Here is a 20,595-nt window from a genome sequence, read left to right as displayed (position 1 = left end):
CCCTTCCCCTTCCCAATCCTGCTGTAGGGACTAGGGACTTACCTTAAAGGGGTTTTAAACCCTCCCTTTTTTTGCCTATATCTACTGCTATCAAGCGGTAGATATAGGCAAACAGTTTAAAAAACAACAAAAACGGCTTTAACAGCGGTTTAAATTTACCTTGTTTTCGCTGCGCGCTCCCGCCAGAGAAAACGAAACTGATCGGGCGGCCGCAAAGCATCTTGGAGCAGTTCGGATTCTCGGACGGGAGACGAACAGAGATAGAGGAAGTCTATGGACGCGTGCACCCGCATGCAAACACCATGGGATCAGAAGTGCCTGTAAGCAGAGAGGAGTCAGCGCTGGATCGGAGAGACGCCGCACCGCTGGAGGGACAGATGAAAACATCAGGAAAGAAGAAGATGATCGGATTAAGGCCCCATTCACACTGAGCGATTTATCGGGTGATTTTTGCAGCGATATATTTCCTCATATTTCCACGCGATATCGCTCTATGTAGCTTCTCCAATGCATTTCAATGGAGCTGTTCACATCTCGCAGCTCAATATCGCCTGTAGCTTGTCGCTCCTACATGACCCTTTTTTCTGCGGATTTCGAGCGATTTTGCTCCTGATTGCATACAGCCCAATAGGAAAAAGTTGCGCGACAAATCGCACATATAAAATCGCGCGATTTTCATGCTGCTCAGTGCGAATGGGGCCTAAGAGATATAATTTAAGGTGCTGACATTAACATTGGGGGGAGGGAAAAAATTTTTTTGCCTTTAATGTCACTTTAATCCGATCATCTTCTTTACTGTCTGTCCCTCCAGCGCTGGTGCGGGTGTCCGATCCAGTGCCGACTCCTCTGTCCTCCTCTCATCTCCCACGGAGTCTGTGCGGGTGCACGCTGCTCCATATACTTACCCTCTCTCCTAGTCTCCCGGCCGAACATCTAAAGTGCGCATACGCCCGCCCCAAGATCCTTTGCGGCCGCCCGAGACTCTTCAGATTTGCTAGCAGTAGATATATGCAAAAACACGCAAGGGTTTTATAACCCTTTAAGCTAAGGGAAAATTCTCATGCAAAGCGAACAGCCTATTTTCCTTTAGTAAATCAACCAGCCAGTTGTGTAATCTTCTTGAGATGCCAGACAGCATTGGCCAGTCCAGGTTGTTGTTTCGTTCTGTTTTTTTTTAAATTTGTGATGGAACTGATGACACAATAATACCTCCTGAGTTAGGCCTGCAGTTCACTTTTGCTGGTGACTTAGCAAGTGCAGCTGCCATGTTTATCCCTGGTATCAGACAAGAACTAACTCCCTGCTGGGACATCTGTTAAGTCCAATGCTGGTGTTTGGAAATGTTTTTTTGGCTTTAACATAAAAGAGCCAGCAGGGCCTATAATTATAATGTTTGGAGACCCTGTCATTTATAGATGCAGCCTGCATTTCCTGTGTCATACCAGTCATCCTCCCTCATGTGTCTTTTCTCTTCCCATTCTTTGTTCTGTGTGCTCACTGCCCTGTTATTGTTCAGGTCATCTTTGTGCTATCTGTCTAGTCTGTCCTCTGTGCTTCTCTCTCTCTCCATCTCCTCCTCCTCCTCTCTCTCACCTTTCTCATCATCCAGTCAAATAACAGCATGCTAAACGATTACATTTCCATGTCAAGTAGCTTGTGTTATTTGTGGCTCCCTGTCATTCCACTTGCCACTATGATGGTGTCGGCACCTTATTACACAGCATTTGCCACCTCTTCACGTCGCCTTGCATGGAAAGACTCAAGCTAATTACAGTTATTTAATACGCAGCATTACTTTTTAATTATAGGTTCATTAATGACCCCTTCTGCAGCTGCTGCGAGCCTGTCAGCAGTGCCTGCTTTGTATTAGAAGTGAGCTGAGCTCACTGCTATAGAGGGATGTGTAATACAAAATGTAATATATTGGCTAATCCTGCATACAGGTAGCAGAGCAGGCCAATGTATTGGAAAGCAGAGCAAAGAAGAACTAAGGCTTTTACCATAGCAACCCGTCAGATTTTACATTCTCTGACCTGTGCTAGAAAAATAAAATCTCCAATTAGTTTGCTTGTTACCCTCAAACATTACGTTTTGGCATCCAGATACCGGAGTTTGTAGGCAATAGGGCCTCATTTATCAAGAGGTCTAAACCAGTTAGGCAACCTTGGCACACCAGCTGTGGTGAAACTACCAGTCCCGTCATGCCTTTGACTCTGGGAGGCATGCCTGTGACAGTCTTTGCAATGCGGGCTTGTAGCTTCACCCTCTGTTCTCCTTCCAGCGGATAATTTCTAACTCGAGTTTAAATTTGATCGCAATGGGTAATAAAGTGGGCCAATCACGTGGAGTGTGTCTTGTGTGTGCTGCCAATGCTCATAAGAAAGCAGCAAAACTACTAATACGCTGCTGCCGATTACTAAGATCTTCTTTAGCAAAAGGGGTTAATTTGATGCTGGGCACTACATTTAATTATTCAGAATTGCTGCACCTATAGGTTACATTAATGTGCACAAAGACTTCTTTAAAGGTAATCTGTTACACCACAAGATACCTTTTGTGAGAAGCCTCAAACACAAACTGCCATTCTGTGCCTCAAGAGTTTAAAGGTGCCCATACACTGCACGATTACCGTACGAGAATCGTGGGAAATCCTGCGATCGTACGATAATCGCAAAGTGTATGGAAGGCGTGCGACCGTTTCTACTGTACGGTAGCACGTCTTTTGTCTAAGGAGCATGTTTGAAAACAAGCCGAAAATCGTAGGATTTTCAGCTGGTTTGTGGCATGCTCGGGAGACAACTGCCGAACGGGCCAGTGTGCGTACGCGCACACTGCCCGTTCAGCATTGCGGTCATCGGAAGCCAGCTTGCGGTGATCGCAAGTACGATTTGCCTGTCAAAGATGGGCAGATCGTACGTTTTTTTAAATTACTTTACAACCCTCGCAAGACAAAAGTCTTGCGAGGGTTGTAAAGTGTATGTCTACCTGAATACTAGTGCTGGACCCAGTCGGCTTCACATCAGGTGATGGTTACGCACAGGTAATTAGTACTCCCTTTAAAGGACATCAACACTGGCAAAATTATGGAGGCTGTTACCGCCGATTTCTTCTGAAAATATTAGTTGCCTGGCTGCCATGCTGATCTTGTGGCATCAGAGCTTTGAGTTGCTGACCTGGAACACGCATGCAGCCTGTGAAGTGCAGGGCGAAATCCGAACTCCTGGTCTGCGTTCCAACGGCTCAAAAAATATAGAATCCTGGGATTCGGCATGACAGCCAGAGGTTGTTTATTTAAAGGTCTCCAACAGCCTTTATTTCTCTCAGTATGGGTTTCTTTAAATGGTGATAGAAGCAATACAGTGTGACTAGCTGTCTAATATTGTATTGATTGATCTAATAAAAGGAACCAGCAGGGGTATTTAGGTCACAGCATGTTGGTCATATGGCCCCAGGGACGCCGTGTATCTCATGATCCTGTGCAGAGCCCCTATCTATGGTATGGACAATTCTCATAGACACGCTCCTAAACCTTGGGGTCGCCTTCCCAGAAGAATTGAAGCTGTTATAGCGGCAAAGGGCGGGCCACTTCGTGTGGCCTTCACATCCACATTCATTGCATGCTAACAATCCTCATTTTTCAGGCTCCCCAATTCTCCTGGTGGGCATAATCACGAAGCACCAGAGGCGGAGGAGAGCGATGAGTTGGATGAGCTTTCCCTTGTGGACCACAATGAGATCATGGCGAAACTCACACTGAAACAAGAGGTGAGCAGCTCATAGTGGACATAGGAGGTGGCAGATCCCATTTGAATTCTTTGGCAGAAGTGATCAATGATTTTTGTATGTGCAGGGTGACGATGGGCCGGATGTTAGGGGCGGTTCTGGAGATATCTTACTTGTCCATGCCACAGAGACAGACCGAAAAGGTAAGTCTTAATCTACACCTTCATGGCGTCTATCAGGAAATAATCACACCAACCATTAGGCTAATGTCACACGTGCAGCAGAGAACTCGCCATTAGCAGGATCACTTTGAAGGACACATGCAGGCAGTGAAAAACAAATACTTTTGTATGTTTTGCTCTTCCCCCCACAACTTATATTTTCTAGTGTCCTTCAAGGGAGGGAACAAGACATAGAAAGCAGCCAAGGATTCTTCCACTCGACATTAGCCTTAGGAATTACTTTCCAGAGCTAGTATACTGTATCTGGAAGACATGCTGTACACTAGCTGACAGTTGAAAACTAGTGGAAGGTGGAACACTGTGGGCACCAACCTACACTGCTCTGTACGATGGTGCCCAGGAAGGTGAGGTGCTTGGGCGTTCATCATATGTGTGCTCATGACTGACTAGTCATCAGGATTTGATGAATCACAAAATTAGGTCCATCATAATAAAGTCACATACAAAATTGTTTCAGCTGTGTGCTGATTTGACTGAAATCGCCCTTTAAAAGCATTCTGCAGAGTATCTGCCTACGAAGGCCGTCATTACCACCACTTGTTTCGTTGACAACACTTGTAGATGTGTTCCGTGTTAACGATAATTAATCGCCGTTATTCATTGCTCCTTTTTTTTTTTTCAAAAGAGCTAAGTATGTGGGTGTCAGTTAGCATTCGAGGTCTCCGCTGACTGAGAGCTGTGCACAGATCCGGGTTACATTCCAAGGAGTTTCCTCTCTGATAAAGATTGCCCTGGGGCTCTTCTTGCCGCAGCGTGTCTGTATGACCTCAGAGTTCTGAGATGCAGGCAGACTGGATGAAATGCTTCTCCTTGAACATTCAGCGAACACACGGCTATTATGTTTGTTCTCGTGTAACGTTCTGGAACACAAAGTTTATTTTAATGCTGAATTCTCTCCCTGCAGATCTGGTTCTTTATTGTGAGGCCTTTCTGACCACCTACCGGACATTCATAACACCAGAGGAGCTGATTCAGAAACTCCAGTACAGATATCCTTTTCATATGGCAAAGAATTATCGATTGGGATGTGATATTGTCATTGCAGAGTTTAACGGCTGCGTAGGGTAACATTGTTAAGCCAGTGTCTTTCATTCCCCTTCCTACTATTTCCCCCACACCAAAGGCCTACATAGGCAATCCAAGATGGATGTCAAGGAAACCTGTAGTGAAAGATTATCAAGACTGCCATTGCTATACTGAAAATACGAGTTTCCTGGCTATCATGCTGAACCAGTGACTTCAGTACTGGCAAAGTCACTGGAGTTTGCTTGCTTGTTTCAGGTCAGCATCTCACAGAAGACAGAGACAGCCAGACAACTAGCATTTCCAGCAGAGGCAGCAATGGCTGTCTCCACAATTCTTTTAGCACTGGTTTCCTTTAAATGAAACCTGTTTGCACAGAAATATGGGAACTTCCATTGCATACTGTTTTTAAGATGCAGGTTCCAGGACTGTCAGACTAGTTCTAGCTTCACTTCCTGGAAAGTCATTTACCTGGAGCAAACATACAGCCACTGAAATCTGAAAAGCCAGAGCCCCCCATCATGGATGCTTGCTGCATGTCAGTGACTCACTAGGCAGTAAAGCAAGGATAAGGATGACGGCCCTCAAGCTTGCTAATAATAGTAAAAAAAACAATCTGCGGCTCCCTTATTGCCTGCATGTGATAGAATTGGTTTAGATGTATGAGGGAAGCATATTTTTGGTGATGGGGACTGTTAACATTGGCAGCACTTCCTTTAGTCAGATTATCTGTCTTTCCTATGCAGTGTGCTCCGCAACCAGTGAGGCAAGATGTGGACTAGTGCTGCCCCCTGCTGTTACAAAGGCTTTGTCTGCACATGTAGATGGTGGGAGTTATCCTTCTGAAAGAAAAGCGTTCTCCATCATTCAGCTCTGCCCAATGAAATGGTGCCATGTATTCCATGAATAGATATTTTTGCGGTTTACAACAAGGTATTATAGTACAAGCCTTGATGTACTTAATACAATAGGTATAAAGTAAATGCATACATTGATTTTGTTCAGTTTTAAAACTATCTGTAGTCACCCCAGGAATACGATTTTGTATTTGTAATCCCTTTGTTTCCCCCCTTGACAGCTTATGTTAAGGAAATGTCTGTGACCAGTGTGTGTGTAGAAGGAGCCGTTGTGGGTTAGAATAGTCACTGACACCCCCCCATCTCTGATAATATTTACAAAGCATGTTGTAGGTATTAGAGGGGGCGGAGCATGTTTTCCTCGATCCCTCCCCTAGGTCTGACACGCACCCCATCTCTGATAACATTTACAGAGCATGTTGGTATTAGAGGGGGTGGAGCATGTTTTCCTGGATCCCTCCCCTAGGTCTGACACTCCCTTGTCTCTGATAATATTTACAGAGCATGTTGTTGGAATCAGGGGGGGGGTAGAGCATGTTTTCCTGAATCCCTCCCCTAGGTCTGCCTTCCCCATTGCCCCTCACCCCTCCCGCCCCTCTCTCTGCTAACATTTATAGAACATGTTGTACGTATTAGAGGGGGCGGAGCATGTTTTCCTGGATCCCTCCCCTAGGTCTGCCTCCTCCCTCTGATATTTACAGAGCATGCTGTTGGTATTAGAGGGGGTGGAGCATGTTTTACTGGATCCCTCCCCTAGGTCAGTACCTCTGTTACCTCTCTGCAGCCAGGCAGCTTGGTCAGAACCAATTCTCGAACAGAAACTGAAGCTAGTAGAAGATGAGAATTAACATTGGAATGACACTCTGACGGCATTACTTGACCATAAAAAGGGGGGGGGGGAATAAATTAAACTTCACATTCCGTTTAAGAATATTTTGTGAACTGGAGACTGTTTTCTTTAACTATTTTCAACATATGAGAGATTCTGCCACTTCCAGGACACATTCAAGCAGCGTGTGAGCAAGAACACCTTCTTCGTTCTGGTGAGAGTGGTGGACGAGCTGTGGTAAGTACAAGTCCGTTATCAGACTAACACTGAATGATTTGCAATAGTGACCCGCACAGAAGAAGTCCCTTTGGCAGCCAATGAAAGAGATTATAAAGCATCAATCTTCACATATCTGTGCACACAGTGTGGTGCCGTTGAAGGGAATTATATCTTTATAGGCTTTGATCCTTAACGTGAACCTGTCAAGTTATAAATAGTGTCTAGACTAAAAAAAACTGATACATTTTGGGCACTTTTTTTTTCTGCATCATTGTTAATCTTCAGATCACTGTATCCTAGGGGCATGGTGTCCACAAGGTCTCAACTTCTGCTAAAATTGGTGCTAAACACCGCATAAAACCCCCAGAATTCCTCTTCTGTTATTAAATGATGGGCATATTTTGACCTTTCTTTTTTTCTTTCCTCTTCTGCAGTTTGGTGGAGCTGACAGATGAAATCTTGAAGCTGCTGATGGAACTAGTGTTCAAGCTGGTGTGTAAAGGGGATCTGAGTCTGGCCAGAGTCCTGAGGAAGAATATCCTGGAAAAAGTGGATAATAAGAGGATGCAGAGCCACTGCAACTCCGCCATGAGACCCCTCGCTGCCAGAGGCGTTGCTGCAAGGTATGCATTTCTTCTATTTCACGTAGCAGTTTGCCGTGTATATAAAACGTGTGGCGTTGTCTTCTGCTTTGACGTCTTAGAATTACTCTGCCATGCAATTCCTGTGGGAAACCTGATCTGCATTGTGTATTTCTGCGTGTGGTGTTGTACAACCAGTAGACTGATCCCAGTATGTGTTCTGTTACAGGCCGGGGACTCTCCACGACTTCCACAGTCACGAAATTGCAGAACAGCTGACCCTTCTGGACGCAGAGCTCTTCTACAAGATTGAGGTGGGTTCCCTGGGGCAGCACTGATTTCTGGGTCCAAAATGGACTGCCTTGCTAATTGGCTTGGTTGTTTTCGCCTTAGGAGCTTGAAGGCCAGAAATGTTAACACTAATAATATTTATCATATACGTCACACAATTAAAGACAATCAATTATAAAACATTGGTCCAGCTACCCACAACTGTCGTGTAAAATTAAAGATAATCAACCCTAGTTTATCACACCATCACCAATTGCAACCCCCCTTCCCCTGGAAACCTGTAGTAGGTGTTAGGGGGCTTATTAAGTCTATTTGGTGATCCAATGACATCTATACTAGCATGCAGATCAGGATGCAACGTCACTTGTTCCCTGCTTTTTCTGGGCCGGTGTCTCAAAGTATTGAAGCCAGAGGCAGCTAGACAAATGGCATTTGCAGAAAGTGTTCAGTATTAGCAGCACTTGTATTTATGTCAGTAAAGGGTTACTTTAACCTCTACACCTAACCTCAGTCTAACCCAGTGGTTCTCAACCTGTGTAACCTCAGGACCCACATTTGTCCTTGGTATTTAAGTCGCGACCCAAGATGCACTGCAATGGAATGGACGGCATTGTAGTACTGGGCGTTAGGGTGCAGACGATCGGACTGTGGGCGGGAGGTTTGGGGTGTCATTCACATTAATGGCAATGCAACACACCTCCCACACCAGAACATGTAATAGGTGCGATTACGTGGTACAGTGCAATAATTGCATGGGACTGTGGTGATTAACGCACTGTACTAGTGTGAATGGACCCTCAAAAACACTGACAGACACACGCACACCAAAAATACTTTTTCTTAAGATCCACCCAGTGTCCCTACCTTACGAGAACTGGAGTGGATCCTCAGCTTGTGGTCCAGTGTGGGCTGCTGTGCTGTGACTGAGCTCCAGCCATATGTGCATTGCTTGTACAACTCCCTTGCGATCCCCGTAGAGGTGCCAGAATGGGACGCCAGTCCAGTCCAGGCACCTTATACAAGGCACATGTAGGAGCTGTAAACAATGCACAAATGGATGGAGCTCCCTTATGGCCATACTTCTAGCGCACTCCACCTCAAGCTGACACTCGGCAGCGGGCAGCATATTTTGAACGGCTGCTCGTGCGAGAACTGACTGCTGCTTTAGGGGGAGGCTGAGGAGTCTCTCACCTAGAAAAGTGGAAGGCATATGACGACCCACTGAACATGGGGTCGCGACCCACGAGTTGAGAACCAAGGGTCTAACCTATACATCTAAACCCTAATTTTCTCATACATGTAGTTACATATTGTGTTTTTAAAGAGTCAGCAGACTGTCTTACATTGTACAGCATCCTATAACGTACAGTCAACGTGTACAAATGACTGCCCACATGTATTGCAAACAGTACACACAAACGCAGTTTACTGAAGGTTGTCTCCGAAAGAGCTATATTTGTGTGTTCAGCCACCAGAGGTTCTGAGTTTGAACTGTCTGCACAGTCTGAGTTCTTCATTTCTCAGCCGACTTTGCAGTACATTTTGCACTGATTGCACTGACTTTCATGAATATGGCACCAGCGCACAAAATGGCAGGTTTCACCGAGGGCTCAGAATTTTATCATTAATCGTATCTCTGGCTTCCCATTTTAGATCCCCGAGGTTCTGCTGTGGGCAAAAGAGCAAAACGAGGAGAAAAGTCCAAACCTGACACAGTTCACGGAACACTTTAACAACATGTCCTACTGGTAAGAGATGAGAACGTGGAGGACTAATACCAGACACACAGAAGTGATGAATAAACCTTTGTCAGTGAAAAGCGGTGTAGTAAATGTTAAGGTTGAACTATGCCTCGTCTATTACAGGGTGCGATCCATCATCATGCTGCAAGAGAAGGCACAAGACAGAGAGAGGCTGCTGCTGAAATTCATCAAAATTATGAAGGTGAGCAATTCGTCAGCAGCTCAGCTGCCCCTGCTATATTTCCAACTGATACTTGAGCCTACGGAGGGGAGGTTCATTTAGAGTTCAGGAGCCATGTCAAGAGGCTAAATTTTAGAGGTGCACCGAAATGAATATTTTAAAACCGACATAAAAAAAATTGGCAAGCCAAAACCGAAAATGTTTTTATTTTAATTTTTTTCAAATTTTTCAAATATTTTATTTATTTTTTTATAAACGTTTTAATTTTTTAATATTTGTATTCATTTTTAATTAAATATTTTTTACTTTACTTTTAGGGGCTTTGGTGAAATATTAGGGGGTCTAAACAGATCCCTGATATTTCCCTTTTAAAATTAGAAAAAGAGATTGAGAACACAGAGTCTCTTTTTCTGTATCACCTGTTATCAATGATCAAGAATCCTCTGAGTGTTCCTTTTCATTGATAACATAAGGACATGGTATGATTACTGTAACCACAACTATGAATGAACAGGAAGTGATGTAGATCACTTCCCATTCATTCATTATTGAGGATATAGTAACCATACCATGTCTTCAATTATCTGCAAACACTCAGCGATCACTGATCACTGACTGCTTGTACCCGCTCTCCATCCTGACACGCTCAGCCTCCTGTGACAGCGCGGCCTGTCTCCACCCACACACCGCTCTGCCGGACTGTGATAGGAGGCTGAGCCGTGTTGGAGGAGACGCCGGCCGCTCACAGCACTCTCCAACCGCAGCGCTCGGCCGGCTATCAGTTTCTCTCCTCCCCGCTGGGACACAGAGCAGCATCCAGCGGGGAGGAAAGAAAGCAGGGGTCGGCAGAAAAATGGCACATTATGCCAAAAGTGCCATTTTCGGCCGATATGTTTCGGCGGCCGATATATCGGTGCATCCCTACTAAATTTAATTAAAGCTCAACTCAAGCCAAAACTTTGTTTTCACCTTGATACAGTGGCATAGGGTTAGAGTTTGTCAACTCTGTGTCGTTATCTGTATTACTTTGAGAGGGGAAATACCCCCAACAGGGACCCAAGCAGAAATAAAGACGAACTTTAGGATCCTCTGTCAGGATTGGATTGCTGTCTGTCCCAGCAGGGAGAGTTACATGAATTCCTGTCCAGGTGACAGATGTCTGATAGAACAGGAAAATTACCAAATTCATAAATTGCCTCAATATTCACAATCTGGAGGCACCTCTCCCCCTACAAAATACATAGTTTAATAAGCGCGTCATGACCATTGCATAAGTAAAATCAAGAAACATAATTTATTTGACATATACATACATTAGTGTGATCAAATTGTTATCCAGGACAACATTTCCCAAATATTTGTTACATACGACACCAAGGATATACACAAATACCAGAAAGAACATTGATAACATATCCAGGTTAAATTTAGAAAATCAGTAGTGATACCACAATTGTAATCTTTCTGGATAGCTTGCGTATCCGGTGTTGGTCCCAGTCCTGACGCGTTTCGCTGTTAGCTTCCTCAGGGGACCATAGGGAACTAGTCAAACACCAAGTGCTTGGAGAAGGACCAAGGTTCTAGGATACAAGGAGGAACCAGGGGCCATGATAAACCTCCCATCCAAAACTGTGCCGAAGACACCGAAACCCCAATTGAAGAAGAGACGAGGGACAGAAGGAAAGGACCCAGTTCGCTTTTTCCTTCCTTCAATGATCCTATATCTGCCACCATGAATGGGGAGTTCCTAAAGTGCATAAATGTCCTTTTGAGTAACTCTGAAAAATGTGGTCCGAAAATCCTTCTCCAGCCGCATCACAGCAGGTTAGGGTCCGCATTCGATAGAACAGGAAGTGAAGATGAATTAATAGGAATGCAGCAAATGAACAGGAACAGGAATCCCCAGCACTCAGTGGAAGATATTCAAACCATAAAGTCCATTTAATCGGACAAATCATCATACATGTTGCAATAATTATAACCGACGTTTCGGGGGCCACACAGGGACCCTTCATCAGGGTAACAATGGGTGTGACATTGTTGCCCTGATGCAGGGTCCCTGCGTGGCCCCGAAACGTCGGTTATAATTATTGCAACATGTATGATGATTTGTTCGATTAAATGGACTTTATGGTTTGAATATTTTCCACTGAGTGCTGGGGATTCCTGTTCATTTGCTGTTTGATGTGCACTGCGCCATCCGTGAGTATCACTACAAGCACCATCATTGTGATTTGGGCCGGAGACGCTGTGAGGAGTGCAGGGGGACATATTGCACTTTAATAGGAATGCACACAGCATTAAAAACCTAGCAGAGGGTCTCACCTTTCCTTGCTCTCGGATCTATATCTGGTTGGAGTTGGACTTTAATCTACTATCAAGTGATATCAAATAAGGGTAATGTTGTAGATCAGATGTGCAAAGGTGCTGCATTCTTCCCTTTACTAGGCAGACATTACACCCTCAAGTGTAGCTGGAGCCCGCCAGAAATCTGTCTTTTATCAGACCTGAATCGTGCCATATGGATTGGGATGGAGAAAGCGCGTGTACCTGTGCAAATGGCCGAGTTCTAAAAGTCTTCATTGAAAAAGTGATTTTGTAAATGAACATTTGTGACGCAGTCATTGCACGTTACTCATGTGATCATTAGGATGTGGAGCTTTCTAATAAAATCCCAGCAGTGGCCGCATGATTTTTGTCAGTGTGTGTGAGCTGAGTAATAGGATGTTTCTTTGTATATTTGGGGGGTCTTGGTGTAAACATTTCAGGTCTGTTGCAGTTAAGGTGGCCATACATCTGACGATTATTGTACGATAATCGCGTGCAATCCTGTGATCATACGATAATCGTAAGGTTGAAGGGCAGCGTGCGACCGCATTTACTGTACGGTCCTAAGATTTTCGTATAACGAGCACGCTGGAAAACCTGCCTAAAAATCGTACGGTTTTTGGCGGGTTGGTAGCGCGATCGCAAGACGAAAGCCGCACGGCCCGAGGTGCGCAAGCACACTGCCCGCTTACCATTTCAATCATCTGCAAGCCCTCCCCTCAGCGGGGAGGACTTGCGATGATCGCATGTACGATCTGCCTGTCCAAGATGTGCAGGTCGTACGAACTTTTAATCACCTTACAACCATCGCACAATGGTTGTGAGGTGTATGGGCAGCTTAAGATTCCTCCCTTGGCTACAAGTAGGAAGTAAGACGCAATGAGGGGGATTTATCAAAACTTTGCACAGATAAAATCTGGAGCAACTGTGCACGGCAACCAATTAGCTTCTCTCTTTCATTTTCAAATCTTAACTGAACCAACTAAAGAGAGAAGCTGATTGGTTGCCATGGACAGCTGCTCCAGATTTTGTCTGCTCCAGTTTTGATAAATTCCCCTCATTGAGTATCTTATGGGACTGAGCAGAAGTATATAATCGTGTCCAGCCCTGTAGGGCCTTGTACTTGAGCTGCAGATCTCCAGAAAATAACAAACTGCTTAGAGAATGTCAAACACCATAGACTTTCTGATGTCTTTGATGCAAAGACAGTGGCGTAGAGCAAAGCTTCTGCCATTTTAGTGGTAGCTTTTTGAAGTTGAGCCTCCTTTAGGCTGGGCATACCATAGGCGCTTTTCTTCAGCACATTTTTTCGTTCAGTGAAACGTGCATTCGACGCTTGTTTTTATACCTCCCTGGCGGTATGATTTTTTTTTCCCCCTTTTTATTTTCTCTTTTTTTTTCTGGGTTTTTTTTTTTTTAAACTTCCCGCCGGTTCCGCTCCCGTGCGACGCAGCTGCTCGCAAGGGACGGAACCAGGAAGTCGTCAGCGGCCGTGGAACACAGCGGGATCGTGGACAAGGTAAGTCCTACGATGTATTCCCGAGTGTGGCTCGGGGTTACCGCTTTGTTAACCCGGAGCCACACTCGGGAATAACAATGGAAACGGGCGGAAAAACGCCCCAAAGAAGCTCCTGTACTTGTTTGGGCGTAGGGCGTTTTTTAGCGCGTTTCCACGTGCTGAAATACGCTCAGGTGGGAACCATGCCCATAGGGATTCATGGGATTTCACTTGCTGAGCGTTTTTCAGCGCTTCGATCAGCGCTGAAAAACGCCTAGGTGTGAACCCGGCCTTAGAGCCTGTAGTCAGGACTTGCCTGGTTGGATGTTGGATGCGCAGTCTGAATTGACTGTATGTAATTCATTAATGCTTTTCCTAAGAAAGTTTTGCACAGCAATGTTTTGATTAAAATGTTTTTGTGTCATGTTGGATAGTATTTGATTGCCCTGCTCCTATTTACACTTGAAATATATTATATTGAGCTTCTTCGTGGGATGTCCTTATGTTGGGGGCTTCAGTACAGAGGTTAGAAAGCATTGGTTATGGTCTTGAGCATTGAGGATCTCATTTTGGCCACGTTTTTGTTCAACAGCACCTGAGAAAACTGAACAACTTTAACTCTTATCTTGCCATCCTCTCTGCACTGGACTCTGCTCCCATCCGCCGTCTGGAGTGGCAGAAGCAGACATCAGAGGTAAGTTCTGGGAGCGTATTAATGGTACTGTAGACTGCTGCCTGTACTTGTTGGAATAATACATTGTACTTGATCCCCACAGGGTTTGGCTGAGTACTGCACACTGATAGACAGCTCGTCTTCATTCCGGGCATACCGGGCAGCCCTCTCTGAGGTGGAGCCCCCATGTATACCTTACTTGTAAGTTTCCTTCACTGCCAGCAGCTAAAAACACTAATCAGCAGACTTTTTGCTGATCTCTTGTTTCTTCCCTCTAGGGGTCTGATCCTGCAGGACCTCACCTTTGTGCACCTGGGGAATCCAGACCATATTGATGGCAAAGTAAACTTCTCCAAGAGGTGGCAGCAGTTCAACATCCTAGACAGCATGAGGCGATTCCAACAAGTGTAAGTCCAAAGCCATCTCCGCAGTTTGCCCATTGCATTTAATGCTTGTTTGTGTCTTTTATTGCTCCATTAATGCTTCGCTTTCATCATTGACAAATGGCTTTAAGTGGTTTTGGTGTTAAAATTCACACTTTACATTACAGGACAAATTCAGGGATAAAAATCTCTCTAGACCCCCGTCCTAGGAGAACTCTTAAGTGCTAGCAATATTTTACAGCAGGACTTTAGTTATGCATTCATTGTAGGCGCATCTGTACCCTCATCTGTACCCCACTGTCTATCAGCATTGTCACTGCAGATTCCCAAGCCTGTAGCTTGTCAATCAGCACCTGGCTATACCACTTACCACTGCTTTCTGGGCTGACAGCACTGCCTCTGTTAATGAAACCCTCGCACTATGAGCTGCAATGGGATTTGGCTGACGTGGGATGTAAAGGAGGATTGTGCTTTATTTTAATAATGCCAGCCAGAACCAGAGTAAGCGTCATCCATTGCCAGCCAGAACCAGAGTAAGCGGGATCCATTGCCAGCCCGAACCAGAGTAAGCGGGATCCATTGCCAGCCCGAACCAGAGTAAGCGGGATCCATTGCCAGCCCGAACCAGAGTAAGCGGGATCCATTGCCAGCCCGAACCAGAGTAAGCGGGATCCATTGCCAGCCCGAACCAGAGTAAGCGGGATCCATTGCCAGCCCGAACCAGAGTAAGCGGGATCCATTGCCAGCCCGAACCAGAGTAAGCGGGATCCATTGCCAGCCCGAACCAGAGTAAGCGGGATCCATTGCCAGCCCGAACCAGAGTAAGCGGGATCCATTGCCAGCCCGAACCAGAGTAAGCGGGATCCATTGCCAGCCCGAACCAGAGTAAGCGGGATCCATTGCCAGCCCGAACCAGAGTAAGCGGGATCCATTGCCAGCCCGAACCAGAGTAAGCGGGATCCATTGCCAGCCCGAACCAGAGTAAGCGGGATCCATTGCCAGCCCGAACCAGAGTAAGCGGGATCCATTGCCAGCCCGAACCAGAGTAAGCGGGATCCATTGCCAGCCCGAACCAGAGTAAGCGGGATCCATTGCCAGCCCGAACCAGAGTAAGCGGGATCCATTGCCAGCCCGAACCAGAGTAAGCGGGATCCATTGCCAGCCCGAACCAGAGTAAGCGGGATCCATTGCCAGCCCGAACCAGAGTAAGCGGGATCCATTGCCAGCCCGAACCAGAGTAAGCGGGATCCATTGCCAGCCCGAACCAGAGTAAGCGGGATCCATTGCCAGCCCGAACCAGAGTAAGCGGGATCCATTGCCAGCCCGAACCAGAGTAAGCGGGATCCATTGCCAGCCCGAACCAGAGTAAGCGGGATCCATTGCCAGCCCGAACCAGAGTAAGCGGGATCCATTGCCAGCCCGAACCAGAGTAAGCGGGATCCATTGCCAGCCCGAACCAGAGTAAGCGGGATCCATTGCCAGCCCGAACCAGAGTAAGCGGGATCCATTGCCAGCCCGAACCAGAGTAAGCGGGATCCATTGCCAGCCCGAACCAGAGTAAGCGGGATCCATTGCCAGCCCGAACCAGAGTAAGCGGGATCCATTGCCAGCCCGAACCAGAGTAAGCGGGATCCATTGCCAGCCCGAACCAGAGTAAGCGGGATCCATTGCCAGCCCGAACCAGAGTAAGCGGGATCCATTGCCAGCCCGAACCAGAGTAAGCGGGATCCATTGCCAGCCCGAACCAGAGTAAGCGGGATCCATTGCCAGCCCGAACCAGAGTAAGCGGGATCCATTGCCAGCCCGAACCAGAGTAAGCGGGATCCATTGCCAGCCCGAACCAGAGTAAGCGGGATCCATTGCCAGCCCGAACCAGAGTAAGCGGGATCCATTGCCAGCCCGAACCAGAGTAAGCGGGATCCATTGCCAGCCCGAACCAGAGTAAGCGGGATCCATTGCCAGCCCGAACCAGAGTAAGCGGGATCCATTGCCAGCCCGAACCAGAGTAAGCGGGATCCATTGCCAGCCCGAACCAGAGTAAGCGGGATCCATTGCCAGCCCGAACCAGAGTAAGCGGGATCCATTGCCAGCCCGAACCAGAGTAAGCGGGATCCATTGCCAGCCCGAACCAGAGTAAGCGGGATCCATTGCCAGCCCGAACCAGAGTAAGCGGGATCCATTGCCAGCCCGAACCAGAGTAAGCGGGATCCATTGCCAGCCCGAACCAGAGTAAGCGGGATCCATTGCCAGCCCGAACCAGAGTAAGCGGGATCCATTGCCAGCCCGAACCAGAGTAAGCGGGATCCATTGCCAGCCCGAACCAGAGTAAGCGGGATCCATTGCCAGCCCGAACCAGAGTAAGCGGGATCCATTGCCAGCCCGAACCAGAGTAAGCGGGATCCATTGCCAGCCCGAACCAGAGTAAGCGGGATCCATTGCCAGCCCGAACCAGAGTAAGCGGGATCCATTGCCAGCCCGAACCAGAGTAAGCGGGATCCATTGCCAGCCCGAACCAGAGTAAGCGGGATCCATTGCCAGCCCGAACCAGAGTAAGCGGGATCCATTGCCAGCCCGAACCAGAGTAAGCGGGATCCATTGCCAGCCCGAACCAGAGTAAGCGGGATCCATTGCCAGCCCGAACCAGAGTAAGCGGGATCCATTGCCAGCCCGAACCAGAGTAAGCGGGATCCATTGCCAGCCCGAACCAGAGTAAGCGGGATCCATTGCCAGCCCGAACCAGAGTAAGCGGGATCCATTGCCAGCCCGAACCAGAGTAAGCGGGATCCATTGCCAGCCCGAACCAGAGTAAGCGGGATCCATTGCCAGCCCGAACCAGAGTAAGCGGGATCCATTGCCAGCCCGAACCAGAGTAAGCGGGATCCATTGCCAGCCCGAACCAGAGTAAGCGGGATCCATTGCCAGCCCGAACCAGAGTAAGCGGGATCCATTGCCAGCCCGAACCAGAGTAAGCGGGATCCATTGCCAGCCCGAACCAGAGTAAGCGGGATCCATTGCCAGCCCGAACCAGAGTAAGCGGGATCCATTGCCAGCCCGAACCAGAGTAAGCGGGATCCATTGCCAGCCCGAACCAGAGTAAGCGGGATCCATTGCCAGCCCGAACCAGAGTAAGCGGGATCCATTGCCAGCCCGAACCAGAGTAAGCGGGATCCATTGCCAGCCCGAACCAGAGTAAGCGGGATCCATTGCCAGCCCGAACCAGAGTAAGCGGGATCCATTGCCAGCCCGAACCAGAGTAAGCGGGATCCATTGCCAGCCCGAACCAGAGTAAGCGGGATCCATTGCCAGCCCGAACCAGAGTAAGCGGGATCCATTGCCAGCCCGAACCAGAGTAAGCGGGATCCATTGCCAGCCCGAACCAGAGTAAGCGGGATCCATTGCCAGCCCGAACCAGAGTAAGCGGGATCCATTGCCAGCCCGAACCAGAGTAAGCGGGATCCATTGCCAGCCCGAACCAGAGTAAGCGGGATCCATTGCCAGCCCGAACCAGAGTAAGCGGGATCCATTGCCAGCCCGAACCAGAGTAAGCGGGATCCATTGCCAGCCCGAACCAGAGTAAGCGGGATCCATTGCCAGCCCGAACCAGAGTAAGCGGGATCCATTGCCAGCCCGAACCAGAGTAAGCGGGATCCATTGCCAGCCCGAACCAGAGTAAGCGGGATCCATTGCCAGCCCGAACCAGAGTAAGCGGGATCCATTGCCAGCCCGAACCAGAGTAAGCGGGATCCATTGCCAGCCCGAACCAGAGTAAGCGGGATCCATTGCCAGCCCGAACCAGAGTAAGCGGGATCCATTGCCAGCCCGAACCAGAGTAAGCGGGATCCATTGCCAGCCCGAACCAGAGTAAGCGGGATCCATTGCCAGCCCGAACCAGAGTAAGCGGGATCCATTGCCAGCCCGAACCAGAGTAAGCGGGATCCATTGCCAGCCCGAACCAGAGTAAGCGGGATCCATTGCCAGCCCGAACCAGAGTAAGCGGGATCCATTGCCAGCCCGAACCAGAGTAAGCGGGATCCATTGCCAGCCCGAACCAGAGTAAGCGGGATCCATTGCCAGCCCGAACCAGAGTAAGCGGGATCCATTGCCAGCCCGAACCAGAGTAAGCGGGATCCATTGCCAGCCCGAACCAGAGTAAGCGGGATCCATTGCCAGCCCGAACCAGAGTAAGCGGGATCCATTGCCAGCCCGAACCAGAGTAAGCGGGATCCATTGCCAGCCCGAACCAGAGTAAGCGGGATCCATTGCCAGCCCGAACCAGAGTAAGCGGGATCCATTGCCAGCCAGAACCAGAGTAAGCGTCATCCATTGCCAGCCAGAACCAGAGTAAGCGTCATCCATTGCCAGCCAGAACCAGTGTAAGCGTCATCCATTGCCAGCCAGAACCAGTGTAAGCGTCATCCATTGCCAGCCAGAACCAGTGTAAGCGTCATCCATTGCCAGCCAGAACCAGTGTAAGCGTCATCCATTGCCAGCCAGAACCAGTGTAAGCGTCATCCATTGCCAGCCAGAACCAGTGTAAGCATCATCCATTGCCAGCCAGAACCAGTGTAAGCATCATCCATTGCCAGCCAGAACCAGTGTCATCTAGTGCTAGCCAGAACCAGTGTCATAGAGTTCCAGTGCCAGCATCATCCAATGCCAGCCAGAACTAGTGCCTGTACAGCAGTACTAGAATCAACCAGAACCAGTGCCTGATCACTACCAGTTACAGTCATTTCTACTGTTCTAGCACTTCAAAGCCTCCAAAAACGTGATGGGTAATAAGGAAATTGAATGCCTAATTTATGCCCCTTGAAAGCCTGAAGGTGCTCCTTGGATTTTGGCCCCTAGGCTGCGAAAAAGTCTTGAGGTGTAGCCATACTCGGCAGGAGTAGCAGCATTGGGTGTAATACTAAGTATGTCCAAGCTGTGTGTGAGAAATATCTGATTAAAATGACAACTTTGTGAAAAATCTGATTTTCAATTATTTTATTTTTATTTCTCAAAAAAAAGGGGCTTTTTTGGTCATATTTTGGGTGTTTTTAGTAGCATTTTAGGGCATCAACAAATGCGATAGGCAGTCAGAACATCAGGGTTATCATATTTGTAGATGCCATAACTTTCACCCAGACTACATTATATACACTTACTCTGGGTTGTTTTTTTTTTATCAGAGAAAGATTTATATGGTCAATGTTTTTTAAAATATTAAAATGTATTTGGTTGTACAAATTGGCCGTATGCTCTGGGCACAAAAGCTCTAAAGAATTTGTTGGGGACATAAACCAATGAAGTAATTTAATCCTGATATCACAATCTCTTCCAATAAAGTAATTTAATCCTGATATCACAATCTCTTCCACAGTCACTACGAGATCCGCCGCAACGACGACATCATCTCTTTTTTCAACGACTTCAGCGATCACCTGGCCGAGGAGGCTCTATGGGAATTGTCTTTAAAAATCAAGCCCCGGAATATAACACGACGGAAAACAGAGAGAGATGAGAAGACCTAAGATATGTAGGAGGCAGACAAGACTGCCACGAGGACTATAAAGAGGAAAAGTTTCCTATCAAGGGGGACACACCGAAGGGTCAAAAAGGGGACATATATTGTTTACTGGTTGTCACTGACCCCCTTCTCCTCTCCCAAAGACATGGGTTACCCTGCCCACCATTGTCTTATGTTACTTTGTGACCCCCGAATCCTGTCGGGAGTCACAGATCTCTGTGCCATGTCACTACGGACCTCCCTGCTTTCATCACCAAATGCAGACTGAGGATATGGCGGGTATCACACTGGTTCTGGTGACCACAGCGAACCTGCCCTTCTATATAAACTAAGGACTCATGGGACATCGCCAAGCTACTCCAAGCTAGCTGCAGAGCCCAGATGCTCATTGTAAACCTTATTTTTTTTTATTGTTGTTGCCAACTTCACATTTTGTTTTTTCGGATCTGCCAACATTTCCCCTCCACCCCCAGCAGAGGGCAGTGTACTCCTGTGTGTGTGTGTGTATATATATAT

The 20,595-nt window shown here is 47.5% G+C and overlaps 1 protein-coding gene across 2 annotated transcripts in view; it reads left to right on the top strand.

Annotated features, from left to right (window-relative positions):
• Positions 1 to 20,589, top strand: part of RAPGEF1 (Rap guanine nucleotide exchange factor 1) — a 127,808-nt gene extending 107,219 nt beyond the window's left edge. For both annotated transcript variants that reach the window (XM_018566532.1, XM_018566531.1), the window contains 12 exons: positions 3,642 to 3,765; positions 3,851 to 3,926; positions 4,870 to 4,954; positions 6,819 to 6,911; positions 7,328 to 7,516; positions 7,704 to 7,788; positions 9,419 to 9,513; positions 9,631 to 9,709; positions 14,107 to 14,208; positions 14,291 to 14,388; positions 14,466 to 14,594; positions 19,933 to 20,589. In XM_018566532.1, the coding sequence (XP_018422034.1) occupies positions 3,642 to 3,765; positions 3,851 to 3,926; positions 4,870 to 4,954; positions 6,819 to 6,911; positions 7,328 to 7,516; positions 7,704 to 7,788; positions 9,419 to 9,513; positions 9,631 to 9,709; positions 14,107 to 14,208; positions 14,291 to 14,388; positions 14,466 to 14,594; positions 19,933 to 20,083 (1,306 nt within the window). In that variant the 3' untranslated portion in view covers positions 20,084 to 20,589. The remainder of the gene's footprint in view (positions 1 to 3,641; positions 3,766 to 3,850; positions 3,927 to 4,869; positions 4,955 to 6,818; positions 6,912 to 7,327; positions 7,517 to 7,703; positions 7,789 to 9,418; positions 9,514 to 9,630; positions 9,710 to 14,106; positions 14,209 to 14,290; positions 14,389 to 14,465; positions 14,595 to 19,932) is intronic.
• The last annotated feature ends 6 nt before the right edge of the window (positions 20,590 to 20,595 follow it).

The sequence above is a fragment of the Nanorana parkeri genome, unplaced genomic scaffold (assembly GCF_000935625.1).
Source record: "Nanorana parkeri isolate BGI_ZX_2015 unplaced genomic scaffold, ASM93562v1 scaffold958, whole genome shotgun sequence".
Classification (NCBI taxonomy): domain Eukaryota; kingdom Metazoa; phylum Chordata; class Amphibia; order Anura; family Dicroglossidae; genus Nanorana; species Nanorana parkeri.
This window is presented reverse-complemented; position numbering and strand designations above follow the sequence as displayed.